Consider the following 27,805-nt stretch of genomic DNA (forward strand, 5'->3'; position numbering starts at 1 on the left):
CGCGCGACACTGTTGCGTGACGTCCACGCCCGGCGGCGTCAGGCCCCTCACTACACGGAAACAGGAAAGGACACGAGCTCCGAGGCCGTGGGCCAGCCACGGGTCTCGGTTACGCCTCGGCCCTCAAGGGAGCCCCCAACCCAGGAGCCATCGCCACAGCGGAAACAGCCCGGACGGCCAGCGCGAGGGAACAACAACCCTCCAACGCGCCGCGACGAGGCGCCAAGGTAAGCCCTACTGCCGCAGGAGCTCACTCAAGTCTCGCGAGATAGTCTCTACCTGGAGCCCCGTCTCCGCCGCCCCCGCCCCCGCGGCGCGTTAGCTCTGAAACATCGCGGGATTTCCGCCTCCTAGTCTCCGCCCCTTTACGGCACGATGGTCGCACAAGAATGTGATAGAGCCTCGACGGCCGCCATTTTCTTTCTTTCTTAGCAGTTAGCCGAGAGGGGACCTCCGCGAGGGGACGGCAGCGGCTGCTGTAGCGTGGGCATGGCCGACTACTCAACAGTGCCTCCGCCCTCGTCTGGCTCAGCTGGCGGCGGCGGCGGCGGCGTGAACGACGCTTTCAAAGATGCCCTGCAGAGAGCCCGGCAGGTAAGCGTGCAGCGCGCGGCGGCTCCCCGAGAGCCTCCGGTGGACTAGGCCCTGCTCGCCTCCCGGGCTGCTGCCCGAGGCGGCCATTTGTCACGGGGTCCCCGCCACTCGAGCCCGGCCTCCCCACGCGCCCTCCCCAAAGGCGGCCACGGGGCTTCCACTTCCGCACCGCGGCCCCTCCGCGAGGCACGCGGGACCCCGTCCCCCTCGAGTCTGCTTCCGTTTTACAAAGTGCTCGTCGTCGTGGGCGGTAGTGTGGAAGGGTCTGGGAGCTCGGTCGTGAGCAGGGCGAGCGCGGGGTTGTCTCCCTAGCGGTGCGCACCGCTTCCCGCTCGGCCGAGCTCTCCCTCACCGTAAGGTAGCGTTCACCTTCCCGTTTACCGGGGAGACTTCCTCGGGGCGGGATTTGTGCGTCATCCCACCAATCCTTTCTTCCTTCTCAAAATGGCCTCAGGCCCCTGCTACCTGAGCTTTCAGTTTGAATCTGCCTCTCCCGAGTCGAAGCCTGCGACCTCTTTGTGTTACGTAGGGACGTACTGTTGCCCTGAAGGCACCGCTTGACCCAGGTGAAAGGGGTCGAAAAACAAAAGTGCTTCTATTCGAAAAAATTTCCTTGTCAAGTCTGAATTTTTGTGTCCTCGGGTAGCCCTGCGATTTCTTTGTAGCTTAAAAATGTTCCATGTTGCCTCGCCGGGCATGATGGTGGAGGTCGGCTTTAGTCCCGCAGAGGCAGGCAGATCTCTTGAGTTTGAGGCCAGCCAGGACCACGAAAGGACTACTTGTCTCAAAAGTATGTTACGGAATTTGTATGTAAGCTAAAATCTTTTTATGGCACTCTATTGTAGTTGTTAGACATTTTATAATAGTGTTAAACAAATGGTTATTAAAGTCGGTTTTGACTCTATTAGGAGTTTATTTCCTAATTTTCTCCCCTCAGGACTGAAAGATTACTGAGTCAAAGTTTATTAGATCTACGGTGATATAGCAAACCACGTGTTGGGAGATTTACTAGTCTCTCTTAGTCACCTAGCATATTTAACTATCTAGTACATAGATAGTTAGTTTTATTTATTCATGGACAGGGCTCAGTGAGTGTCATGGTGTGTGTATAGAAGTCAGGATAACTTGAGGGAGTTGATTCTCCTACCATGTAGGTCCCTTGAGTCAAATGAGAGTGGGCAGGCTTAGAGTCTCTTTACCTGGCCTCTGAGAAAAATATTTTGATACAGGGTTTTTAAAGCACAGACTGGCCTGGGATTTAAGGCATCCTGCCTAAGCCTCCCTAGTGCTTACAGGTATGCTCCACTCACTTAGCTCTGGAACATTTTTTTAATCGTGTAATTCATATTACTGTTTTCTAAGGTGTGAGATAATCCAGGAATCGCATACCAATGAACAGAATAGCTAATGCTTTGATTAATAAGAAAATAAACATGACAGTTATGTAAATATTGGGGAGTGAGAGTTTGGCCAGGATAGAAAAGCAGCAACAGCCTGTACCAAAGGTTGGGGGTTTCTAGAATGACAGCCCAAGAGTTAAGTCAACTGGAGCATAGAATTGAAAATGAGGAAAACTACAGCTAGATTCAAAATGAAGAAGCTTTGGTTGTTAGCAAGCATTGATTGTGATAATAGGTGTTTATTATAGTGTCTATCTCACCTGGATTTGCAGTGTTCTGAGTATGCAGTAACTCCTTCAGGACCTTGCCTTGTATAAGGTACATGGTGTATTCAGCTGAATCAGTAAATATCCTTAGTGTATTATGATAGTAAGAAGATTAAGGTCTCACTGTGTAGCTCTGGCTATTCTGGAACTCACTGTGTAGACCAGGCCTGCCTCTGCCTTTGCAATTAAAGGTGTGTGCCACTCGTGCCCAGCTAAGGTTTTGTTTTGAAAATAATTTTCTTTTAGGGTGTATAGTCTGTGGCAATGGTGACTCCTAGAGATACAGAGGTATCCTTGCTATCCTGTTATCCTCCGAGACTTTTCTGAGTCTTTGGGCCTAAGCTTCCTGAATATGGAATTGGAGGCCTGCACTAGTATGACTGGTGGAAGCACATTTTTCTTTAAGTATAGTACAGCTGTGTCTTTGAGGATGGATAAAAATATTGTTAATTTTCCAAAGCACTTCTGAAGCCACCCCAAGACAGAGTTTCTCTGTGTAGCCTTGTAGTGTAGGCTGGCCTTGAACTCAGAAGTCCACCTGCCTCTGCCTCCTGAGTGCTGGTACTAAAGGCATGGGTCACCCAAAACACACTTTTGGAGTGTTGCTGTGGACCCTGCTTTAGAATTGAATTACATGTTGTGATGAATTAGTGAGAGTATGGTATATGTTAGGATCTGTACTAAACATGTCATGAGTTGGTTCACATAATCTTCGTAGCCATCCTCTAAGTGTGTAGAAGTTTCCCATTCATGAAGTTGTGATGATCAAAGCTCAGAATGCTTGAGGAAATTTAACAGAAACACAACTCTAGAGCACTAGAAGTAGATTTGTGCCTCCAGCTTTAGACTACTAAGGGAAGTATGGATATTTTCAGGTCATTATCTTCTCAGAATCATTCCACTCCAAAATGTGTAAGGATGGGTCATCAAGAAAGGTGATAAGTGCTGGTTTTGTTTGCAGTAAGAAAGTGCAAAAATCTAAGTGGGAAGCTTGAATTATACCTGTGGATTAAAATCAAAGACATTACCCACACTTGATATATGCTTAATAAAAATTTATTGTTGGTAGAGGTCGTAATTCCAACATGTGAGAAGTTGGGACAAGAAAGGCTAGCCTGGACTACAGAGTGAGACCATATTATATTGGGGGTTGATATTCAGGGATTTTTTTTTTTTCATCTTTGTGGTTACCAAGAAAATGAATTTCTAAAATTAATTTTGGAGAGTTATCTGCTTGGTGGTGTTCTGTTGTCTGTCAGTTTTTAGTTTTTTAGGGTTTTGCTTGCTCTTTTCAATGAACCAAATACCAACTTTGATTTTCTTTTGGATAGTTGTAGAACTATATGTATAAGTGTACTTTCTTATGGATGTTTATGAAAGCTAACTGTAGAGAGAAGTTACAGTCTGCACCTTTTTCCTCTATGTCAGTATCTTCTCTGGTACCTGACTACTTCCTTTTTAACATCAGTATCTGTCAGTCCCAGACAGTGCACTTAAATCCCAAAGGTACGGTTTATAAATGCTGTATTTTGAGATCAAAGGGTAGGAAAGATTGGTTTACAGGTATGCTTAGGAAAGAGATTAGGCTGGGCAGTGGTGGTGCACAACTTTAATCTTAGCACTTGGGAGGCAGAGCCAGGTGGATCTCTAAGTTCAAGGCCAGCCTGGTCTACAAATCGAGTCCCAAGACAGGTTCCAAAGCTATGCAGAGAAACCTGTCTGGAAAAACAGAGGTGGGGGGATTGATTAGAGACCCACACATGAATTAGGCTTTTAATGGGGAAATGATGGATAATTAGTAACGTTGATCAACACTGTACCACTGTAGACTTATGAGTGTTAGATTGTAGACAAGAGGAAAATCTAATAACCTGGGAGGTATAGTTGACATGTAGGATATGATCCATACTAAACAGAGACCCATTTTTGATCTAAGGCCTGAGACCTTGAATATACCCTTACCCTTCACCAGTTTCCTGGATATAATAAACTGATAATTGGGTTAGCTCCACATCAATGTCTTAAAAATACCAGTTTTCAGAATTTTTTTTTTTTTTTATTTTTTTCCCTTTTCGTGGTTTTGTTTTTGTTTTTTGTTTTGAGACGGGGTTTCTCTGTGTAGTTTTGAAGCCTTTCCTGGAACTCACTCTGTATCCCATGCTGGCCTTGAACTCACAGAGATCCGCCTGCCTCTGCCTCCCTAGTGCTGGGATTAATGGTGTGCACTGCTGCAACCGCCCAGCCTTTTTGTGGTTTTTCAAGACCAGGTTTCTCTGGCAGCCCTGGCTGTCTTAGATTCTGCCTTGTAGTCCAGGCTGGCCTCAGACTCACAGAGATCAGCCTGCCTCTGCCTCTGGAATGTTGGGATTAAAGCTTTGCACCACCACTGCCCAGTTTCCTGAATATATTTTAAAGAACATTGCTCAGTAGTAATATAAGCTATATACTTTAACTCCAAATACTCAGTTATTTTTTGGTAAAGAACAGTGTGTTGTAGGAAATTTAGTGTTGAGTAGTATATAAACGTGTTTAGTAACCTTTCTGATGATTTTTGTTTTTTTAAGATTGCAGCAAAAATTGGGGGTGATGCTGGTACATCATTGAATTCAAATGACTATGGTTATGGGGGACAAAAGAGACCCTTAGAAGATGGAGGTAAGTTATAGCCAGAAATAATTATAGTTATCTCCCACAGTATTCAATTGATGGGATTTTTCAATCTTATTTATTGAAATAATTTATCAGAATATTATTATATATTGGTCTCAGAAGGAAAGGGGGGGAAGGACAGACCTAGAAAAAAGGTAGGTATAATTTGAGTCTAGCAGAAAGTATTATTGTAATAGAAAAGAGTTCATTTTTTCCCCCTATTTTAGGATTATGGTTTGCCTGAGTTTGCACAGATATCTTATTAATGCTAAAATTAAAGTATAAATTGTTTAGGAAACATTTTCCTGAGTTTTCTCAATTATGCATGAGTCTTTGATATGCTGTTTCATTCATTCACTTGAAAATTCACTTTAAAGGCTAAGGCTTGCTGTAGGTTTCCCATTTTTATATTAGTGCTTTGTTTTGTGTTTCAGATTTAACTTTAAACATGGACTAAAACGGTGGACTTATAGTGCTTTTTACTTTTAAAAAATTGACACTTAGAAGTGTGTACTTTTTGTTTTAGTTCTGGTGTGTGTGTAAATTTTGACACTGTTTTTGCCCTTTTTATAAAGGATTGTGATTGAGCATATAGAAATGTATTTGTAGCCCTGAGTGGAAATAGTTAGTTTCCTTTTTAAGTGTGTTTATATTTGCAAGTGAGGTTATTAATATGCAAGAAAAAATGAGCTAATGATGCTTCAGATGTTGTGTGTACATGTGTTTATATTTGAAAGTGAGGTTTTTAATATGCAAGAAAAATGAGCTAATGATGCTTCAGATGTTGTGTGTAATGTATTCTTTTTATTTTATGTGTAGATGGCTCTTGGACAAATCCGAGCAGTACAACACACTGGGAGGGAATGCCCTCTCCTTTTAAAGGCAGGAATTTTTATTTATTACCTGTGTTTAGTATGTAAACGTGAAATGAACGAACCAGTGGATTCTTAAGTGGACACAACTATCTCTTGGTTTATGTGTCTGAATTTTTGCTACACAAAAGCCTTGAAGTGGGGAGAATAATAGTGCTTTGAGCTACAGGCTGTCTATTCTAATGTTGTGTGAGTTTTGTGTATTTGAGAAAGGCAATCATGTAGTTGCTTTGAGGTTTTATTTTGTTTTTGCTAAAGTCATATAGTGAAATGTTTCATTTGGGAATAATAGAGCAGTTTAGATTGAAACTGTCTTGTAATACAAGCTTTCCTTTTTGGTAAAGCTTTGTGATCAGATGTACTCATCTTTTGATAGGTCAGATTTTTATATAGTTACCCCGATTGTCAGTTCTTACAGTAGAAGAAGCATCATTAGCTTTTAGCATATGGTATTCACCAGCATGTAGCTAAATACTTTGTCTTGTATCATTCTAAAATATTTAAAGTGTCTGTGCATTGCTTAAACAAGAAGAGAATGAAAGAATTTAGGTTTTGTGGGTTTGTTGGGTTTTGTTTGTGTTTTTTTTTTTTTGGTTTTGTTTTTAGAATTTTGGGTCAGGTTGAATTGTGGCAATTTTGGTTCAAGTGGTAAACCATTATATCAGGTATTTTAATAAACATTGGCTTTCTTGCTTGGGGGGAGCTTTGTTTTTAATTGACAAAAAGTAAAAGATATTTAATTTTGCAGATCAACCAGATGCTAAGAAAGTTGCTCCCCAAAATGACTGTAAGTATTTTAAGCTGAGGTTTTGTTGCTACTTTTTAAAGTTATTTATGTATTTGTTTATATTTATATATAAAATTATGTATATATGTGCACATCTATGTGAGTTTATGTGCACCACTTGTGTGCAGGTACCCAGAGGCCAGAAGATAGTATGGGGATTCCTGAAAGTGCAGCTCCATGTAGTTGCAAGCCACCACATGAGTGCTGGGACCGCAAGAGCATTATATGCTCTTACCAGTTGAGCCACTTTCCAGCCAGTTGTTCCTACTTTTGAATGGGTTGTGGGGTTTTGTTTTAGGGAATTATTATGTTTTTGAGCCAGGCTCACTATGTAACCCTGACTGGCCTTGACCTCACAGAGATTCACCTGCTTCTGTTTCCCCTAGTGCTGGGATTAAAGGTGTGCCTTGCCACACCCAATAGGGTAGGTATTAATAATGTCTAGTCAGAATTCGCCTTTTTCTTTTTAAAATAGTGATTCTCTTTTCATTGTGGCCATAAATGTATAAACACTGATTGATGAATTATATACATAATTTAACTACTCCAATTCTTATGTATTTGCCACTGGAAAGAAAAGTGTTTGGTACACCATTGGTAGTATAGTTGCCCCTTTCTTGGCTCTCTTGCCACCATCAGTGATTTGAATAGTGTGAAATGTTTTATTCTCTCCAATGTATGCATCAGGGAAAGAGTTTACAATATTTGATGTGCTTGTGTTAAGTAAACTTCAACTTTGAATTTTTGTTTGAATTTGTTTTTTAGCTTTTGGAGCACAGTTACCTCCGATGCATCAGCAGCAAAGGTATAGTTGAAACTTTTTTTAGCCTTAGTTGAATTGTGTATACAGCCAACCACGTTTATATTGAAAATATCTGCCTACAATTTTGTGTAATTTTGTGTGTATAGTTTATTTCTGTTCTATTGGGAAGATGATATAGAATCATCTTTTCAAGTAAGAAATTGATAATTCAGAAAATAGGTTGAAATTGACACATTTTAGAAAAAACAAGGTACAGTGAATGATAAAGTGGTATTCACTCTGAACTCTTTCACAGATAACTAGTTCACTGCCTTGCTCACTTACACAGGCTGCCTCGTTTAAGAACCTGTGTTTGAGCTATTAGGAGACATTAAGATTGGTTTTATTAAATTACCTTTTATGTAAAAGCATATGTTATCTTTCCTTGAAGAAAAGATTAGTTTCTGTTATTTCTTAGCAGGTCTGTAATGACAGAAGAATACAAAGTTCCAGATGGAATGGTTGGATTTAGTAAGTAACATGATTTTTAAGTTTTCAAAACATAAACCATACTTCTGAAATTTAGAGTAAATAGTAACTTTTCTCTTTCTCCCCCTTACCTAGTAATTGGCAGAGGAGGTGAACAGATCTCACGCATACAGCAGGAATCTGGATGCAAAATACAGATAGCTCCTGGTAACATTCTGCTCTTGTTTGTGTGTGTGTGGATTTTGTTGTTGTTTTTTTTGTCCCCAGACCCCTTTATCCAGCCCTTAAAGTTTTTTGAGTGGCAAGAAAACTTGAGTATTCTTTTTTTTGGTTTGTTTTTCGAGACAGGGTTTCTCTGTGTAGCTTTGCGCCTTTCCTGGAACTCACTTGGTAGCCCAGGCTGGCCTCGAACTCATAGAGATCCGCCTGGCTCTGCCTCCCGAGTGCTGGGATTAAAGGCGTGCGCCACCACCGCCCAGCCTAACTTGAGTATTCTTTAAGTTTCTAAAGATGATGATGCTACTTTTAATCTATTCTTGACCTAAACTTTCCTTTTTAATTGTAGATAGTGGTGGCCTCCCAGAAAGGTCATGTATGCTGACCGGAACACCTGAATCTGTCCAGTAAGTTTAAAAATGTGAGGTCTACTTAAAGTAACTATGTGAAGACTAAACTTTGTTTTCATTACTTCTGCACCAGCTTCTGCTGGTGGCCTTGAATGTTTCACTTTGAAGTTTGTGTAGCATGCCTTTCTTGAATAGGGTTCATCATCTAACCTCTAAGACACAGAAAATTGTTCAGAACAGGGACTGAGGTGGTAACTCGGACATCCAAGTGCTTTTGCCGTTCAAGTAGGAAGAACTGAGCTTGAGCCTAAGATCTAAAACTAAAACACTTGGCCTGGTAATAGGAGCTTGTACTCTCATTGCTCTGGTGTTGGGAAGAGCAGGTTTGGGGACTTGGTAGCCAGCCTACACTCTTTGATGGGTTCAAAGCCATTGAGAAGATCTGTCTCAAAGGGTGCATATTACAAAAGAATGGGACTGCTGGTTGTAATTTGGCCTACACACATTACATGAGTTGTGTGCACAGACAGACACAAGAAAATGGCTAAAACTTGAATTGGCTTGCATACAAATAAGTTGAATGATTGTCACCTAAAATGCCACCCAAATCTTCTTTAACACTCGTCATCTTTTTGTTCTGGGGGTTTTGTTTTGTTTTTCAAGACAAGGTTTCACTGTGTAGCCTTGACTATCCTGGAACTCCCTCTGTAGGCCAGGCTGACTTCACAGAGATTCACCTGTCTGCTTCCCAAAGGTGTGTGCCACCAATGCCCGGCACCACTCAGTGTCTTAATTACTTCTGTTGCTGTAACAAAACACCATGACCAAGGAAAACAGCTTAGAAAGTGTTTTATTGGGCTCATGGATTCAAGCCACTACACCCACTTAAGCTTATTTGTTGAAAACTTAGAAACTGTGAGAAATACCTCATCCTACACTGAAATGTAACAGTTTCCTTTGTATTCATTTGCCTAAGACCATTCCTTCCTATTTCAAGGCATCATCCCTATGACTGAATTACTGTCTTTATTTTTCTTAGGGTCACTTCATTACTGTCCCTTTCACATTGCTTTTGTCTTTGCTTTTTTTTTTTTTTTTTCCTTGCCTTTCAACATGGAAGAACATCCAAATTGAACTGCTGTATAACACATGCATGATTAGGAACAAACTGCTTGACTGTTACATTGCAGTTTTAGGTATGGTTGATTATACTAAGCATTTTCATTTGAATATTAATTTGCTAACAGATCAGCAAAAAGATTACTGGACCAGATTGTTGAAAAGGGAAGACCAGCCCCTGGCTTTCATCATGGTGATGGACCTGGAAATGCAGTTCAGGAAATCATGATTCCAGCCAGCAAGGCAGGACTTGTTATTGGAAAGGGGGGAGAGACTATTAAACAACTTCAGGTACTATATATTATATTGTAAAAGTTATTAATAAGTCTTTTAAAGACAGTTACTACTTTTTGTTAACTTGTATTATTTTCATGGTTTTCGTAGGAACGGGCTGGTGTTAAAATGGTTATGATTCAAGATGGGCCTCAAAATACTGGTGCTGATAAACCTCTTAGGATTACGGGTGACCCATACAAAGTTCAGGTAAGCCTCACTTTGTCATTTATATATAAAACTGCTGAGGGGGTAGACAAAATAAGCATTAAAATGTTTTGAGAATTTTTCTAAATTGGACAACTCTCTATTTTAGCAAGCCAAGGAAATGGTATTAGAGCTAATTCGTGATCAAGGTGGTTTCAGAGAAGTGCGGAATGAGTATGGCTCAAGAATAGGAGGAAATGAAGGGATAGATGTGAGTAAACATACTGAATCAGGAATGGTTGGGTCCTAATCCGTGAGTGCAATAGTGTTCTGTTTTGGGTTGGGTGGACGTCTCATAACATTATCTGTCCCTTTTCTCAATTTCTTCCTTGGAGTATTTTTTATCTTGTTACTATTTGACATGATCATTTACTGTATTTACTTTTATGATTTGATGAAGACAAATTTTTGAGATATGTTTTTTTAATATACTTCATCTTTTACTTGCTTAAGGTCCCAATTCCAAGATTTGCTGTTGGCATTGTAATAGGAAGAAATGGAGAAATGATCAAAAAAATACAAAATGATGCTGGTGTTCGAATTCAGTTTAAGCCAGGTAAGTAAGGTGTAGCATGAATCTTAAAGAGTCTTATTAATAAAATCAAACCTGAGCCAGGTATTGGGGTGAACACTGGAAGATCAGAGAGACAGAACAAGCCACAGCTAACCTCACCTGGCCAACCTCAGCTGGTCTTGTTTCCTCAGACTGGAAACTTCTGTGTCCTCATCCCAATGGCTCTCAGCTGAACTGCTGCTCGAAAGCCTGAAGCTTAACCAGCTAAAAGCTTAACTAGCCAAATGCTTCTAGTTTCTGGTCCTCACACCTTATATACCTTTCTGCTTTCTACCACCACTCCCTGGGATTAAAGGCTTGCTTTCTGGGATTAAAGGCGTGATGAGTCACCATGCCTGTCTGTATCCTTGAACACATGGTGTACCAAGCATGGTGACTCATACCTTTAATCTCAGAAAGCGAGTCTTTAATCCCAGGGAGTGGTGGTAGAAAGCAGAAAGGATTAAAGGCTCGTTTTTTTTTCTGGGATTAAAGGCGTGAGTCACCATGCTTGGCTGTATCCTTGAACACATGGATTTCTGCCTCTGGAATGCTAGGATTAAAGGCGTGTGCTACCACTGCCTATCCTAAGTATCTAGTGGCTTTTCTGTTCTCTGACCCCAGATAAGTTTATTAGGGTACACAATATTTTAGGGAACACAATACCACCACAATAAGGTATATTTAATGTTTTGAGAATTGATAGCTGTTAATCTTGACTCATAATTGGTTTGTCATAGTTCATTGGGGTTTTTTTTTTGGTAGACGATGGAACAACACCTGATAGGATAGCACAGATAACCGGACCTCCAGACAGATGTCAGCATGCTGCAGAGATCATCACAGACCTTCTACGGAGTGTTCAGGTTTGAGAGGAAATTAACATTTTCGGCTTGCGTGAAAAGTGCTCCACCATATTACGTCAGAATCTGTTGATTTATTAAAATGACGAAACATTTACATTGCTTTATGGTAAACATCTTAGGGTAGAAGAATTGCTGCACAAACCCTGCGGGACAATGATGTCAACGCTGTGTCAGAGCCACAGGCAAGACAGCACAGGGACAAGTGTTCATGAAGGGGAGGCGCGGGCTCACAGGGAACAGCAGGGGCAGCGGCAGATGAAGAGTGTTCACAAAGGTCACAGTTGGGATGTAGCCCCACAGGGTGTAATGACACATGGAGGGCCTCATGTCACAATTCTGTGAAGACATAGCCCGTGCTACACACAGAGAAACCCTGTCTCAGAAAATGAATGAATGAATAAACAAACGAGCGAATAAGTAAATGAAAATTGCTGCTTAATTGGATATTTTTGTCAGCTAATTTATCTCTTAACTTGGTTGCTGAGAAGTATGAAAGTTGGGAAACAAACCTAATAATTTTATCAGAGAGTTTCTTTGTTCATTTTATTTGCTTGTTTTTTGTTTTTCCTTCCTTAGGCTGGTAATCCTGGTGGACCTGGACCTGGTGGTCGAGGACGAGGTAGAGGTCAAGGCAACTGGAATATGGGACCACCTGGTGGACTACAGGAATTTAATTTCATTGTGCCAACTGGGAAAACTGGATTGATAATTGGAAAAGGTAATGTATTTTAAATTCATTGTTTAATATAACTGATTTTTCTTGACACTTTGTTATAAACAAATAGTGTCGCTTTGTTTTTATTTTTGGAAGTTTTTTAGTAGGAAAGGGATCTTACTTGGCAATTAAAACAAGAACAATCTTTATGTTAAAAATGGAATTTGTGTTTCATTGGCTTCTAGGGAAAGGGAACCAGCACAGTTAATTATCAAAGAAATATAACTTGATCCTAATTGAAATGGCATTTTTTTCCTTTTGTATTTAGGTTAATTTTTTTGTTACTTACACAAGCTGCTTATTGAAAAATTTTCTGTTCTAACGCACATTAGGGTGTGTGTATATATATTTAAATAGACTTTAATGTGTTTGGTATGAGTTGTAGATGGAAGAACAGAATAAGCAGAAAATCCTAACAAGTATTGTCCAATGGAACGCTACCAAACTTTATTTAATGGCCAAATTAAATAGGTGTTTTTAAAAAATGTATTTCTTACCTTCTTTGAACTGTGGAAAACTTAGTATCTTTTGATTTTAGGAGGTGAAACCATAAAAAGCATAAGCCAGCAGTCTGGTGCAAGAATAGAGCTTCAGAGAAATCCTCCACCTAATGCAGATCCTAATATGAAGTTATTTACAATTCGTGGCACTCCACAGCAAATAGACTATGCTCGGCAACTCATAGAAGAGAAGATTGGGGTGTGTATACTTTAAAGTTCTCATTTAACATAGTTCCTGGTGCTTAATTCACCTCTACTGTGGGAAAATGTATAATTTCTAATCTGAAATTACAAGTTTTGGGGTGTAGCACGTGTGCATGTATCAACATAGGAAAGATGTCCAGAAATATGAGTAACTTGGTTAAGCATGCAATTACAAGTCTGTGAAGAGCTACCTCCCATTTGAGTGTGCCTAGTGAGTGTCCCTGCATCAGAGCTAGTGTTCGAGTTGACAGTAGTTGGAGAACCTAACTAGTTACAGGAATTCAGTATTTCCAAGGTCCAAACTACCCATCCCTGCTCAGTCAGTATAGTGAGTTAAGATGTTTATCTCCCATTCTACTGAAGTAATTAATAATTCTGGTTTGGGGGCTGACTGCCTATCATCACAGATGAGAAATATAGGCTAGTTTGATGGTTCTTCTGGAGCTCCTTGGCCACCTAGCCCAGCAAAATTAATGAGCTTTGTGTTCACCGAGGCCAGTCAGTGAACGACACTGGGGTCAGTGATGACCCTGACTTCTGCAAGCACATGTGCCCTAGCACCCACACTAACAAGTCACATGGAGACAGCATACTCTGTAGACAGGCGCCTTACACAGAGATGAAGTGAGGGTAGGATAGAGCCCGTTCTGCCTGGCTGTAATGGCACACACCTTTAATCCCAGAACTTGAAGAGACAGGTAGATCTCTGAGTTAAAGGCCAGCCAGGGCTACACAGAGAAACCCGTCTCCAACAAAACAAAGAAACAAAGATATTCCAAGTGTTTTGGTACATGATCAAACTTGGAAAGTTTCTGGTGGTACAACAAATAGAGACTTGACCACGATGGCTTTACAATGAACAATGCAAAATTTTTAAATGTGAGGGCTTTTTAAGTTAATAATCCTGTGGATGCATATAGTGGCAGCACGATTGGGTTTGATGAGTTAAATAGGACACAAAGGGGAGTGCCTAGGGGGAGGTTAGGCATACAGATTGAATATCAAAGTTAGGAAGTTATCAAGGAATACAAGTGTCTTAAAATTACTGATAATGATCAGATATTCTTAGGAAGATTCTCCTTGGATGCTATGAGTGGGCACAAAGGAAGTTTGAAAAATGAGTTGCTCAGTCATTATACTGAGTGTATTTTGTATGTTTTGAGTGTCTTTTTTGTTACTGTTTGGTTTTTCTTTTTGCAGGGTCCAGTAAATCCTTTAGGGCCACCTGTACCACATGGACCCCATGGGGTTCCAGGTCCTCATGGGCCTCCTGGGCCTCCAGGGCCTGGAACTCCAATGGGACCATACAACCCTGCACCTTACAATCCAGGACCGCCTGGCCCAGCTCCACAGTAAGTACTAAATTTGTTTAGTTCTGTGCTTTCCCTAAAGATCCTAGGTTTGGGGGCTGGAGAGATGGGATTTAGTTCCCAGCACCTCACGGTGGTTCACGACTATCCATAACTCTGGTTCCAGGGTATCCGATTCCAACACCAGGCATGCATGTGGTTTTTGCACATACATGCAATACATACACAGGCAAAAACCACACATAAATAAGTAAAAGGGTTTTTTGTTGTTGTTGTTTTTAAGATTCTGGCTCTTGGTAAGTGGTATTTGTGTTTTGTTTTTTTTTCCCCCAGTGGTCCTCCAGCCCCATATGCTCCCCAGGGATGGGGAAATGCATATCCACATTGGCAGCAGCCAGCTCCTCCTGACCCAGGTAAAAGATAACCTACTGTTAATACGTTGTCTGTACTGGTCACCTACTACTTACTGTTACAGTCTTGAATTACCTATTGATTCTGCATTTATATGTGTCATCTTTGCTGTATTTCAACAGTGTTAGGCACAGTGTAAGATTGACACAATCTATTAAGAAAAATGTTTCTGTCTCTGCATTTTTTGAGACAAGGTCTTAGCCTGTAGCTCAAGGTGGCTCTCACCTTCTCTTAGAAGTATAGCCCAGGCTGGGTGGAGGTGGCCCACGTCTTTAATCCCAGCAATGAGCTCTAGGTTCAGGGAGAATCCTGTCTCAAAAAATTAGAAAGGGTGCCAGACAGGTGGCTTAGCAGTTAAAAGCACTTGCAGCTCTTTCAGAATGAAAGTTCAGTTCCCAGCACTCAGATCAGGCAGCTCACAACTACTTAGAACTCCTTTTCCAAGAGATTCAGCACCTTCTTCCAGACTCTTCACGAACCTGTACATTGTGTAGACACACACATAACACATAATTAGAAGTAAAATAATTTAGTTATGTAAAAAAAGATGAACAATTTAAGAGAACATTCAAAGTCAATCTCTGGCCTCCATGCCCATGTGTGCACATGAGCAAACATGCTCCCCCACACACAAAAGGGTAAGCTAGGTGGTCCATATCATGAAAGACATTGACAGCAGAGGCCACACATGTTCCAGCGGTAATTGTGACTTTTGTGAAATATAGAATCTTGAACAAATTAGCCTGTGGAAGTATTGCTCTTTGCAGCTGAACTTATTTTGGGGGTGGGGGTGGGGTGCAAAGATATAGGATTGTACTGAGGCATACCATTGGATTTGAAGCCAGAAGATCATTCCTTTGTATCCCAGTTCCACAATTCACTAGTTTTGTAATCTGGGAAATTATCTGAGGCTCAAGTTTGTGAACTAAAAGCCGTGTTAAGAATGATAATTTTAGAAAAATTTGAAAGTTTCCATTTTGCTGTTGTTAATTTTTCAGTCTGTCAGGGATCCTCAGAAAAAGATTGATTTTAGAGTTTACATATAAACCTTGAAATTTTTCTTTTTTTTTTAAATTTTAGCTAAGGCAGGAACAGATCCAAACTCAGCAGCTTGGGCTGCTTATTATGCTCACTATTACCAACAGCAGGCACAGCCCCCGCCTGCAGCTCCCACGGGTGCACCAACTACAACCCAAACTAACGGACAAGGTAACTACGGTAATTAAAAATTTTATTTTTCTATTTTAAAGCTTGTGTTTAGATTTATGTATGAAGTATATTAGTGTGTCATACCAAAATTTTCTTTCTTTTACTTTCAGTCCTGGGAATTGAACCCAGGGCCTTGTGCAGGCTATGCTAACACTATATCACTAAGTTAGATCCCTAGACCTAAGATTTTGAAGATTCACTTGTGACTGTGGGTAAGCATACTAAGTCACTTTGAAATAGTAGCAAATTTTAATAAAAGCCGGAGAAATGGTTAATAAAAATTAGAGAAATGGTGCCCAAAATACCAAAACAGTCACTGTTTTGTCCCCTATTTATTCCATTACCCTGATAGGTCTGTTATTAATTATGAAAAAGAACTACTGAAAGCTGTACTTGGAGACATGAAGTCATATTATCCTCATACATACTGTGTACTCATTCCAAAAACCATAACTAACCATCATGGTCTTTGAAGTCAGGTACTCAGCATTAACACAGCACTGCTGTACACAGCCCCTGCTTATAGTCACCAGTTGTCCCAGTTTTCATCAAGATCTACCTAGTAACGGACAACATTTATTAGGTCTGTTAAGTCTCATCAAGCTGGAGCAGTTTCTCAGTCTTTTATGTCTCTAATAAGAGTATAGCCGGGCGGTGGTGGCGCACGCCTTTAATCCCAGCACTCGGGAGGCAGAGCCAGGCGGATCTCTTGAGTTCGAGGCCAGCCTGGACTACCAAGTGAGTTCTAGGAAAGGCGCAAAGCTACACAGAGAAACCCTGTCTCGAAAAACCAAAAAAAAAAAAAAAAAAAAAAGAGTATAACTCAGTTGTTAAGTAGCTATTATCTTAGGTCCCTTGGACTTAATTTACCCTGATCACTTGGTCATACTGCTACCTACCATGTTTTTTGTTTATTTGTTTTGTTTTTGGGGGTTTTTTGTGTCCTATGATACCCCCACTTATTGTATGAATTAACTAGTATTTTTGGTACATTTTACTGAATTATGTTACTAGCATATTCATCAGACTTCTCCCTCTGCCTTAGTCTGTATTATGCCCTGCCTTAGTAAACTACCATTACTATAACTGTTTTGTTGGTTGCTATCATTGTATATTAGTTGCTATTTTACTGCAAGGAATAGCTTTCCTTTTTTTTTTTTTTAACTGCTTTTATTATATTGTCCTAGATTTGGGTGGTTGGGATTATCTTCAAGGTGGCTCTGGTGTCTTCTGACATTCATCAGGTGCTTCCTTAGTACCTAAAACAGTAAGATACTTTGTCTTCTGAGCTCCAATCAATGATTCATTCATTTTTTTCAAGGATAGAATTTAGAAACCAGACTGAGTATACTGATTGCTATATTTAAGTGTCACTGATCATAACCCTTTCCAAAATAGAACTAGAAAGTATGTTTTGGGGCTGGCAGTTAATAGTACTTGTTCCTGCAGAAGACCCAGGTTCGATTCCCAGCACCCACATGGTGATTAACACTGTAACTAATTCCAGGGGATCCGGTGCCCCCTTCTGACCTTTGAGAGCACCAGACACCTCCAAATAAGCATGTGGGCAAAACCATGATACAGAAAATAAAACAATCTAGAAAAGTTTTTATAAACATACAGGACCACACATACCTACTAAAAATCACATGACTGCTTTTTTTTAAAACATTCAAATTCTATTATAATGCTTCAAAACTATTCTCAGCTTTTTAACTCTTCATATATAACAATAGCCAGAAACCTCATGTCCTGTATTTCTTTCATGTGTGTTTACTTAATAGCCCATGTCACTAATTTCTCTGTGCACCCCTTCTGTACCTACTGTCGTGTGTCCCCATACTAATGCACTCTAGTATACAGCTCCGTAGTAGGCAGTGCTAATTCCCATGTTTGTGGTGCAGAACAAAAATTGCCTTCGAAAACTTAAATCTTGTTTTGTTTTTATTTTTTGTTTTGTTTTGTTTTCTTAACAAGGAGATCAGCAGAATCCAGCTCCAGCTGGACAGGTTGATTATACAAAGGCTTGGGAAGAGTACTACAAGAAAATGGGTATGCTGTATATTTAATTTCATTAATTAAATTGAAGAATTTAGTAAATATACATTAGAAGGCTAGATTTTGGTTAAAAAAGCATTTCTTCTGTTTTTAATACTTTATATTTTTATAATGTTAAAGTTAAGAATATGAAACAAGAAAGGTGACATTCTAAAATCATTGGACTTCTAGCATATTAAGGGCATTCTAGGAAATTCTTACAGTAGTGCTTATATGGCAAGGAAATGCATTTGTCAGCAAGTTAGTAATTAAAACTGGAAATTTCCTTACTAGGAAATAATATCTGGCTTTAGTTATTACTATACTTTTGTGTAGTGGCCTAAATGGAATAAGGTTACATTTTAGAAGCCCAAGCAAAGCAGTTGTATGTGGTATCATTGGTTTTACTCTACAATGAGCAGGAAATTAGCCCACAGTGACAAGAAGTGCATTGCTTTAATATTAAACATTTGCATGCGTGCATTGAAAAGGAAAAATGATGGCCTTTAAGAAGAAACTTGCATTTGACAACTATTGAATGCATACCCCACACAGCCGAAGTGACTGTGTCTAAGTGCTTCTAGTTGGAGATACAGCTTTCCACAAAGCTGCTTTCAGATTCAAGAGGTTTTCTACTTGAACAGCTGTTTGGAGAAGTGATGCGTCATCATACTCCTGAGACTAGCAGATGTGCTAGCTTACTTTTTTTTTAACCTCACTGATTTCAGGTTATGACAGTTAAACCTTTGCACTAGAAACTTTTAACTTTAAAAGAATGTTCTGTGTGATTGGCATGATTAATTACATAATTTGTTATTTCAACTGGGATACTTTAGAGAATGAATTGAAATGTATTAATCATTCTGTGATAACCAGTGGTCAAGGCAGATAGCCACCCTAACTCTACTGAAATAACTACTTTTTTATTTGAATAAGGAATTCGGCATGATGAGGACAAAGTACATTAACTCCAATTTGTATTTTCACCATGTGTAATGTGCCAGATGTATCTATGTATTGATTTGATAAAACCCAGGCCTGCTAACTGACGTAGATAGTTGGGGTGGAATGAGTTTGGCGTCTGTGCTCAGTTATGTCCTGTTGTTTGTTTAACATGACATAAGTTTTGTTTAGGTATTTCTCATTCTGTATGCTTAAAATGTTAATTGTAGCTTTTATTGAACATAGACATTTTAACTCACTTTGGATTTAGTGTTTTACTTTGTAGTATTTCCCACATACAATTCTGTGAGAGAGAGAGAGAGAGAGAGAGAGTGTGTATGTGTGTGTGTGTGTGTACACACAGACACAAAGCAACTTTTTTAGTAAATGACTGTGGGGGCTTGTTTTCTTCATTTGTACTGTTCTGTAATAATTCAGGGGAAACCTTAATGTTATGGACAAAACAGACAGCAATTTTCTGTCACATAATTCTTGAAAGACACTATCTTAGGTAATTTAGTTACGTATTAAATAATATTTTTAATTGTATGATAGTTAGGCAAACTAATTTTCCCTGTAAAAGTTCTTTTTACAAATGTTTACTATAATCTCTTTTGAATGTATTGTCCTCAATACATTCAAAAGAGATTTAGGATAATCACAGATAAAAGACCTTAAAGCAAAAAGTTCAGTTTAGGGGCTGAGGAGTAGATGAGTAATAAGAATGCTTAAGGACCTGGGTTCAAATCCCCACTACATCTTAAAACCTAACATGGCAAGTTGCATGTCCTGGTAGCATCAGTTGGAAGTCTGTTCCCAAGGAGCTTGCTGACCAGCTTTAAAGTTCAGTCTTTGTGTGTTTGAAATGGAAGAAGGGAGAAGAAAATTGGGGAGAAAAGAATCTTGAAGGCTCATGGTCTAGTTTAGTTAGCGTGCTTGGCTTGCATACATGGGCTCTGGGTTCAGTCGCTAGTGTAGGTGTGTGAATTTTTATCTCCAAAGCCATTTCTCTTACTTTCCCAAGTAGCCTGACAAGATATCCTAGTTCCTTGAGTGGAGTCCTTGTTCCCAAGTACCTTCTTCACAAACTAGTAAGCAAGCAGAGCTATTGGGTTTTTTTGGTTTTTTTTTTGTGATAAAAGCTCATATAACTTAGGCTGTGGATGCAATTGAAGCTATTATGTAGCAGAGATGATTTTGGACTCTGTTACTCCTTTCTCCACTCCACTTCCCTAGGACTGATATTACAGCCTGTGCCAACATGCCCAATTTATTCACATAGATTTGGAACCCTGATTCCACCTTTTACTCTTCAAAGCAAAAAAATGCTGTTAATAAACTATAAATTTGTCATCATCTCAGTAGCAAATCTCTGCTAAAACATCTGAATTTCCTGAGAATAACACTTGGAAAACTTATATCACAACTCCTCTCCCCCCAGGGTTTCTCTGTGTAAGTCTGGGAACTTGCCTTGTACCTTGCAGACCAGGCTGGCCTAAACACATAGAAATCCATCAGCCTCTGGCTCCTGAGTGCTGGGATTAAACTGGCACCACCACTGCCTGGCAACTCCAAAGATTCTTATAGATGATATTCTAGGTTGAAGGAAAAGATGTTTTAAGTCATGAGGAAGAGCAGACTATGGAGTGGTAGAGGTTGCAGGTAGCAGAAAACTTGTGTATTCAGTAAAGAATTAAGGTAATTCCTGTTTAGAGGAGAGTAGGTGAAGCCATTTTGGGTAATGTTTTTAAGAGCCCTTGTAGGACATCGAGATGTCTCAGTGGGTAAAAACACTTGTGCAAAAGACTGAACTAATACTGAGGAAGACATATACTTATAATTTCTGACATCTACACACACATGCATGGCTTATGTGCCTGGACACACATAAATCATATACAAAACAATTTTTTAAAAAAACCCTTACACTGTTAAGGACTGATGGTGGACTCTGAAGGCATCTAATAACTTGAAGCCCAGAGGATGTAGCTGTAGAACAAATGCAGATCTGTCAAGAGATCATTGAGTATTGGTGATCTGTTTAATAAGGATTGCTCTTAGGCTGTTTTAGAAATAGTGAACTTTCTATTGAGCTACATGTAAAAGACATAGACCAGACAGGTAGAGAGACTAAAGGGTGGGATATGGGGGGACAGGGTGATGCAAAAGGCAGGGGGCAAGGTGAGACCTGGAGCCTGAAGAGTGCTTTACATGTCCATCCATCGGTATCTTATGTCATTGTGCATTACCATGTTTGCTCTCACATGGACAGTTTATAAAGGATATCGTATGCTTTTGAATTATATCTCCTTATAAGGTCCAAATGTTAAACTCTGAGAAGTTATTTATGAAAAGTGAAAATAAGATTTTTTGTAATACTGGAAATCTTTTTTACTTTGCTCAAACAAGCCCCCACCCCATTTTAAGTTTGAGTCATAGATCTCAGCTTTTGTTCACATAACTAGGCTTTATTCTTTGAGCAGTTTTACAGTGTGAGACTGCTTTCTGAAGCTATGGAATGCAAAAGGTATCCCTTTGTCTTCTCACAGAGCTCTGTGTTCATGTAGCCACATACGTACAGCACGAGTTCTTTCTTTAGTTTTTGCTTTGGCCATTTCAGAAAATTGGGAAATTGTACACCAGTCACAGGTTTGGCCAGTGTGTTCAGCCAAGTGTATTTCATTTATATTTTATGCCTGAGCCATTAAAAAGTAAGTTTGTTTTAAACATATTGAATAATACCCTCTGTGCTTAACTGTTGTAATGTCCCTATCAAGAAACTGTCTTCTGCAGTTGGCTTGTTTTTGTTTACAGAATCTATCCAGTATTCCTATGATTTGATGATTATATTTGTCATTTGATAACTCAAAAAGGTCACTCTTCTCAGAAACAAAACTACACTTGGAAGCTGAGTTTTACATGTTTAATTGATCTTGTTCTCTATGTCAGCTGCCATATTTTTAGCAAAACTGTACTTTGATCTGAACATAATGATCTTTTGTGTTGCGGCATATGTGTATATTCTATAAATATCTTTATAAAATATTAAATATTTATAAATATCAGTATTTCTCTATTGTAGTTTAGACCAGTAGTATAACTGATGACCAAAATGGATAAAAGCCAGGAGGCAGAGGCAAGTACATCTCTGAAGATGAGGCCAGACAGGCTGGATAGTGAGACCCTGTCTCAGTTTCAAACAAACAAGAACAAAACCCCCATGTTGGTGGCACGCTCCTTTAGTCCCAGCACTGGAAAGGCAGAGGCAGACAGATGTCTCTGAGTTCAGGACAGCCAAGGCTACACAGACCAATTGAACAAAAGAACAGTTTGTTCTCCTTCCTTGTCAAAGAGTATGTCTGAATCTTCACCTTTGTTTAAAGCTATGTGAGTTTGGATTGTTTTGTCTTTATGGATAGGGTGGTGAACTAGAAGACTGAAATTTGTGATCAAGATGAAAAATAGCGTTTTTTTTTCTCTTTGTGTTCTGCACTTTTTACTCATCCTCCCTCCCTCTCTCTTTAAGGCATACTTAAGATAAACAGTAACTGAAGGGGCAGTGATACACACATGTAATCCCGGCACTTGGGAAGTTGGCAAGAGGATTACAAGTTCTGAGCCAGCCTGTGCTGTATAGGTGAAACCCCGATTTAAGATAAACAAGAACCTCTATGCCTGTCGTTACAAGCTATACAGACAGTGGATGGAAATTTGTGTTAAAATTCAGGGGGTTTTTTTTAGGTCAACAAGGGCAGACACAAGATTACTCAAAGGCTTGGGAGGAATATTACAAGAAGCAAGGTATTATCTTTACTAGACAAGAGATTCTATGAGATTTTGAATTATAGTTGAGCAATAAAGTTCCTCTGTTTTCCTGAAGGTCAAGCAGTTCCTGCTCCTACTGGGGCCCCACCAGGTGGTCAGCCAGATTATAGTGCAGCCTGGGCTGAATACTATAGACAACAAGCAGCATACTATGCCCAGACAAGTCCACAAGGAATGCCGCAACATCCTCCAGCACCTCAGGTATAATACACTTGCTAATTGGTTTTTTTGTTTGTTTGGGTTTTTTTTGGTTGTATTTTTTTTGTTTTGTTTTTTGTTTTTTTTTTCACTCCAACCATGTTTTCTGCATGTTTGTCTGTTTGGGAATGTTTTACTTTTTACTTGGTAAAGTATAACTATGATATTGTGTGTTTGGGGATTTGGTTTTGTAATAATACTTTTCTGGCATCTGAGTGCTATTCTTATAATGCCTTTGATTTTAAAAATAAATTTTCTTCCCCCAGGGATTTGCAAATCATGCAAGAAGCCACCATCATTTATATTAACCAGTTTTTCTTTCTTAAAGGATTCACTCCTGAATTAGCTCCATTTAAAGGATTTTCTTTAACTTTTTGTGTATCTCTTATGTATCTCTTCTGCACAGGGCCAATAATAAGAAGTGGACAATACAGTATTTGCTTCATTGTGTGGGGGAAAAAAACCTTTGTTAAATATATGGATGCAGACGACTTGATGAAGATCTTAATTTTGGTTTTGGTTTAAAGTAGTGTTTTCCCCTCTTTTTTTTTTTTATTTTGAAAATGTACAAAATATCTATCACTACTGATAGGAGGTTAATATTTCTGTGTAGAAATGAAAATTGGTTTGTTTTTAGTCTTTAGTGTAGATGTACACATTCCAGCAAATGTATTTGCAACTATTATGTGGTCAATGCTTTGTGATATAAATGTACTTTTTCAATGTATACTTTCACTTTTAAAATGCCTGTTTTGTGCTTTACAATAAATGATATGAAACCTCCTGTGTCGGTAAGTTGGATATGTGGGTAAAGGATTCATAATTTCTTAGCAGTGATAAATTAAGATACATATACACAAATATATAAGCTTTCCCCATGAATTACTGAGTTTTTAAACACTGGCATGTTTTCCCCTTTGCAGTATAGTGGTAGATTGGAGGATCTTTTCTGTTGTATTTGGCTATTTCAGCACAAGTAATCCTGATATCTTCATTTTTTTTCCTTCTGTTTGATTAAAAACTGCATGTGTATACAATGATCTTTAGTATACTTCCATTGCATTAACAGTGAAATTTCCTTTTATATATGAGCACTGTTTCAGACCTGTACTGCTGCTACAACAGTTAACCTTTCTGTTCTTCACTTATTTCCATGACTGTTTCAGCATAACTAATTTTGAACAGTTTTCAGACAGTGATTTGAGTAGTTTCTAAGAAGCTTTTTGTTTTTTCATGTAAAGCAACTCTTTCAATGTATATAATAGTGTGTTTCTTTCTAAATTTAGGATAGAAAAGTAAATAGTATGCAAAAGTATAGCTACATTGCATCTGCCATTGAAACATTTGGGGTATGAAAACGTTCAAGAACGCTTTTTTCTTTTTGCAGTATAGATAAGCTTTGTCTTGTAATTGCACAAGTCCAGTCATTGAATCAAAATAATTTTTTATGTACTTGAATCATTTTATTACTCTAACATTCATGCTGAAGTTCTGATATTTTGTTGAAAACCATTGTTTTACTCTGCATATTTGTTGGCTCTTTGCATATTAATATATTAGACTACATGCAAATACAGTCTGTCTTGCCATTGTCTGTTGAAGTGCAGGTTTGATCCAGCCAGTATAGAACTAGCTCTGTAGGGGTGAGGAGGACTGTGCTGTGTATCATCCTTGATTGTGTTCCTTCAAGGAGCATTGCACTGTAAGTACATCAGAATGACAAATTGATGAACTGCAACAGTATCTTTTTGTCGATGTTCCACATAATGCAATTGCTATATTTTGTGTGAATATTATGTTGGAATACAGTGCTGATATCATGGGAAAACATAACTGCCTTTTAACAGAATAATACATAGTTCTGTATTTTTTTTAAAGTGAGCTTAATGGGTAAGTATTTTTGATACGCTTTAGCTAATAGCTAAAGAAAATTGATCATTAACAAAGTTGAATAGTATTATCTATCGGTGCTCCTAAAATGCCGATTTTCAGTGTGAAATATGCATCTTTTATAGTGATATGAAAAACTTGAAATGTGTAAGACAGAAATGTTTTTCAGATTGCAAATTATAAGCAATGTAGCACTTAACACCTTTTTATAAATATGTCAGTTCTGTCATGTGTGGAGAGCACCGTTTGTTTTGCATATACTTTAAAGGAAGAAGTATGAAGACAAAAACGTTGAGATAATAGGACAGAAAACAGTACAGCTCATTGTGGATGTTTTGAAATGTTTGATTGTTTTATGTAACTTAGAGTGACTTCCCTTGCCCTTATTTAGATATGGATACATAGTCTAGTCTGAAGTTTAATAGTTAAGGAGTTATCTATTATCTTAAGTGTAGGGTATTGACATGAACAATTTCAATATTTTGCATGATGTTGTTGCATAGATGACCTAGGAAAGTGGTACATGTAGTAATTAAACTGAAGGAAATAGTTGGATTCAGTATCATAATTCACAAATTGGAGGCTGTTGATTTTGATTCGTTTAAAGTTTAAAATCTTTATTAATTGCAAACAGTGCAATTATTTATACTTCACAGTGCCTTCCCAGACCTTCCACCTTAGGTTCTGCTGCAAAAAGCACCAGGTAAGCACAACCTAAGGACATATATATAAATATATCAGTACCTTAATGTTGTCCCTGTGAGGTTTTTGTGGTTGTGTACTCAAAAGCAATCTGCTACTGCTTCCCCAAATGTATTTTGTTATTTATGCTACCATTCTAGTGGAAAGTCTGTTAAGTTGTTCAAGCAACTGTTTATAATTTTGGGTAATGGTTTTTATTTTAATTTTTTCATTAAAATAAAATGAGTAGATTGCTGCTATAACTGAAAAACATCCAAATCTTTTTGTGCCCCCCTCCCCCAAGTTATAGAAGTGTTGCAGTAAGAACAGTTAAATAGTTAAGACTTAGAAAATCATTTGGTCAGAAATTTCAACAGCCTTCACAGCCTGTTTGTGTAACTGACAGGACATTTTCTTTGTCATCCAAACCTATGGGGTTTTTGTTTTATTTTTCCCCTTTATTATTACTGCATTAAAGTATAGTAATTCAGTAAGAAAATTGTGGGTTAGTTTCCTAGACAGTTCTGTTTTCATGTCTTGTATTTGCTGATAAGGAAGAATAAGGAATACTGGCAGTAAGTTGAAAAAAGGCATGTGCATCAGTGAAATGTTAACTGTGTAACAAATAACCTTTCATAGTCTGCATAACTAGTTTCTGATTTACTATATTTTAATATAACTGACGCTGCATTTACTTTTTGCCAGTTTAAAATGTTTGTGTTCTTAGGAATGATGTTTAACTAGTACATATTTTGACTTAAGATGACTGTCTTAAAGCAGCACTATATCAGTTTTGTTTTTATTCAGTTTCTAAAATGTGCTGATCCTATTAAAAACTCCTGCTTATCTTTACAACAAAGAAAAATATTCAAAAATACTGCCTTCATTTTCACACACAGTGCTGAAGATGCTGCAAGCACCAAATCATAGCTCATAAAATCAGGTCCTGAGATAGTTACCCATAAAGAGGAATCCTTTGAGTGTATGCCATTGGTGAGCCGATGAGCATGGACCATAGAAGGGCTCAATGTAGAAGGTAAAATTGGCAAATCATAATTGAGAAGTATGAAATGTATTCCCATACATAATATGGTATAGGGTGTAATGTACCTGCTCTTGATCACTTTTCATTTTAAAGTGCTATTCACTTAAATGTTCCATGAACTGTTAAGTTTAAATTTATAGTTATTGCACACACGCACACTGTGTGTGTGTATGTGTGGTGTGTGTATGTGTGGGGGTGTGTGTGTGAGTGAGTGAGAGAGAGAGAGGGAGAGGGAGAGGGAGAGGTTGGGTCAGTATTTTGAAAGCAGATTTCTTTAGAGACTGAAGTTTTGGTTAGTTGTAGTTTGGGTTTGGAAATCTGGATGAATGATTATAGATACTGGGGATTGTTTCTATCTTGTGAGAAATTTTAATTCATTACCATGAACCTTCACTGGTACTTTAACATTTTAAATAGCACCAATCTTAACCTTGAAGTAACTGGAAAGCAGAACAGGTGAGCCAGTTGATTGAATCCAGCAGATTTTAAGGGTGGTAGAAAAATTGAATGGTTTAGATTGAAATTAAACTCATTTAATACTTAAACAAGTTTACAGGTTTTTTTTAATGACATACAATTTAGTGTAGTGGTAACTTAGAATTCTTTGCTTTCTTTGATGTTTGTTTCAGAAATGTGTGTACTTGTTTTTTTAGTAATGAGAATCCTTTTAATATTAAACTAGTGATAGTTGTAAAGTGTATTCTTAAATATCTGGTAGTTAATTCATTAAAGTGGGTTTAGATAGGAGTAGTGAGTGCTCTCAGAGGGAAGTTTTCATTCACTTGAATGCTTTGCCAATACAACCAGTTCTTCCTGAAAATAGTTATATGCCATCTAGAATATTGATGTAGAATTAACTGATCACTGGAGATGTCTCATTTTTATTTCTTCAAATTCTTAAAATGCATTCTCATAATACTTAGAGATAATTTGACCAAAATTAACCCTTTTTTTTTTTTTTGATTAGTCAGTCGGCTTTAGTTGAGGAATTTTTAATTGGTACTTTAAAGAAGCAAATCCCAGGGTTTTATTTTCTTCAGTGATACCCTAAAGAAACTCTTTAATGTATTTGCAAATATATATATTTTCTTATGCATGCTCGATGCATTTTCGTCCTGAGAAAAGTGTTCTCTACAGAAACTACCCGTGTGTTAAAAGAAGATTGGCTTAAAATGGCTACTGTGATGGGAACAGTGTCTTAGGGAGATGCAGCTTGGACTTGAGGTAAATTGAATACTTTACAAACTGGTTTAGAGTTTTGCTTTAATGACATTGTATGTAAAAGGGCACGTGATATTGTAATTTTGTATTCTTTATGGTTTCCTTAATTTAAAAAAATAAATGTACAGTGATGACTACTCTGAGACTGCTTTTGTCTTTTTGTGTCTTTTTTTTTTTTTTTTGGTTTCTCGAGACAGGGTTTCTCTGTGTAGCTTTGCGCCTTTCCTGGAACTC

General features: G+C 38.5%; 1 protein-coding gene across 16 annotated transcripts; it reads left to right on the forward strand.

Annotated features, from left to right (window-relative positions):
* Nucleotides 1-85: 85 nt before the first annotated feature.
* Nucleotides 86-27,714, forward strand: Fubp1 (far upstream element binding protein 1). 16 transcript variants are annotated; one of them, XM_052732139.1, is made up of 22 exons: nt 86-227; nt 433-594; nt 4,825-4,915; nt 5,729-5,791; nt 6,530-6,568; nt 7,334-7,373; nt 7,789-7,841; nt 7,935-8,006; nt 8,365-8,422; nt 9,613-9,775; nt 9,869-9,967; nt 10,074-10,175; nt 10,418-10,520; nt 11,283-11,383; nt 11,960-12,101; nt 12,637-12,797; nt 14,003-14,154; nt 14,446-14,525; nt 15,604-15,741; nt 17,710-17,784; nt 22,592-22,737; nt 23,001-23,518. In XM_052732139.1, the coding sequence occupies exons 2-22, from the start codon at nt 490-492 to the stop codon at nt 23,040-23,042; spliced, it is 2,025 nt and encodes a 674-aa protein (XP_052588099.1). In that variant the 5' UTR covers nt 86-227; nt 433-489; the 3' UTR covers nt 23,043-23,518. The 16 variants fall into 16 exon arrangements, 14 of the variants coding, with proteins under 14 accessions (XP_052588099.1, XP_052588112.1, XP_052588101.1 ...); XM_052732152.1 differs by lacking the exons at nt 86-227; nt 23,001-23,518 and adding exons at nt 25,281-25,327; nt 26,205-27,714 and having other exon boundaries at nt 364-594; nt 7,792-7,841; nt 15,604-15,732; XR_008216809.1 differs by lacking the exons at nt 86-227; nt 23,001-23,518 and adding exons at nt 24,337-24,436; nt 25,281-27,714 and having other exon boundaries at nt 365-594.
* Nucleotides 27,715-27,805: the final 91 nt, after the last annotated feature.

This window comes from Peromyscus californicus, unplaced genomic scaffold (genome assembly GCF_007827085.1).
Source record: "Peromyscus californicus insignis strain IS unplaced genomic scaffold, ASM782708v3 Scaffold_9__1_contigs__length_137607984, whole genome shotgun sequence".
Taxonomy (NCBI): domain Eukaryota; kingdom Metazoa; phylum Chordata; class Mammalia; order Rodentia; family Cricetidae; genus Peromyscus; species Peromyscus californicus.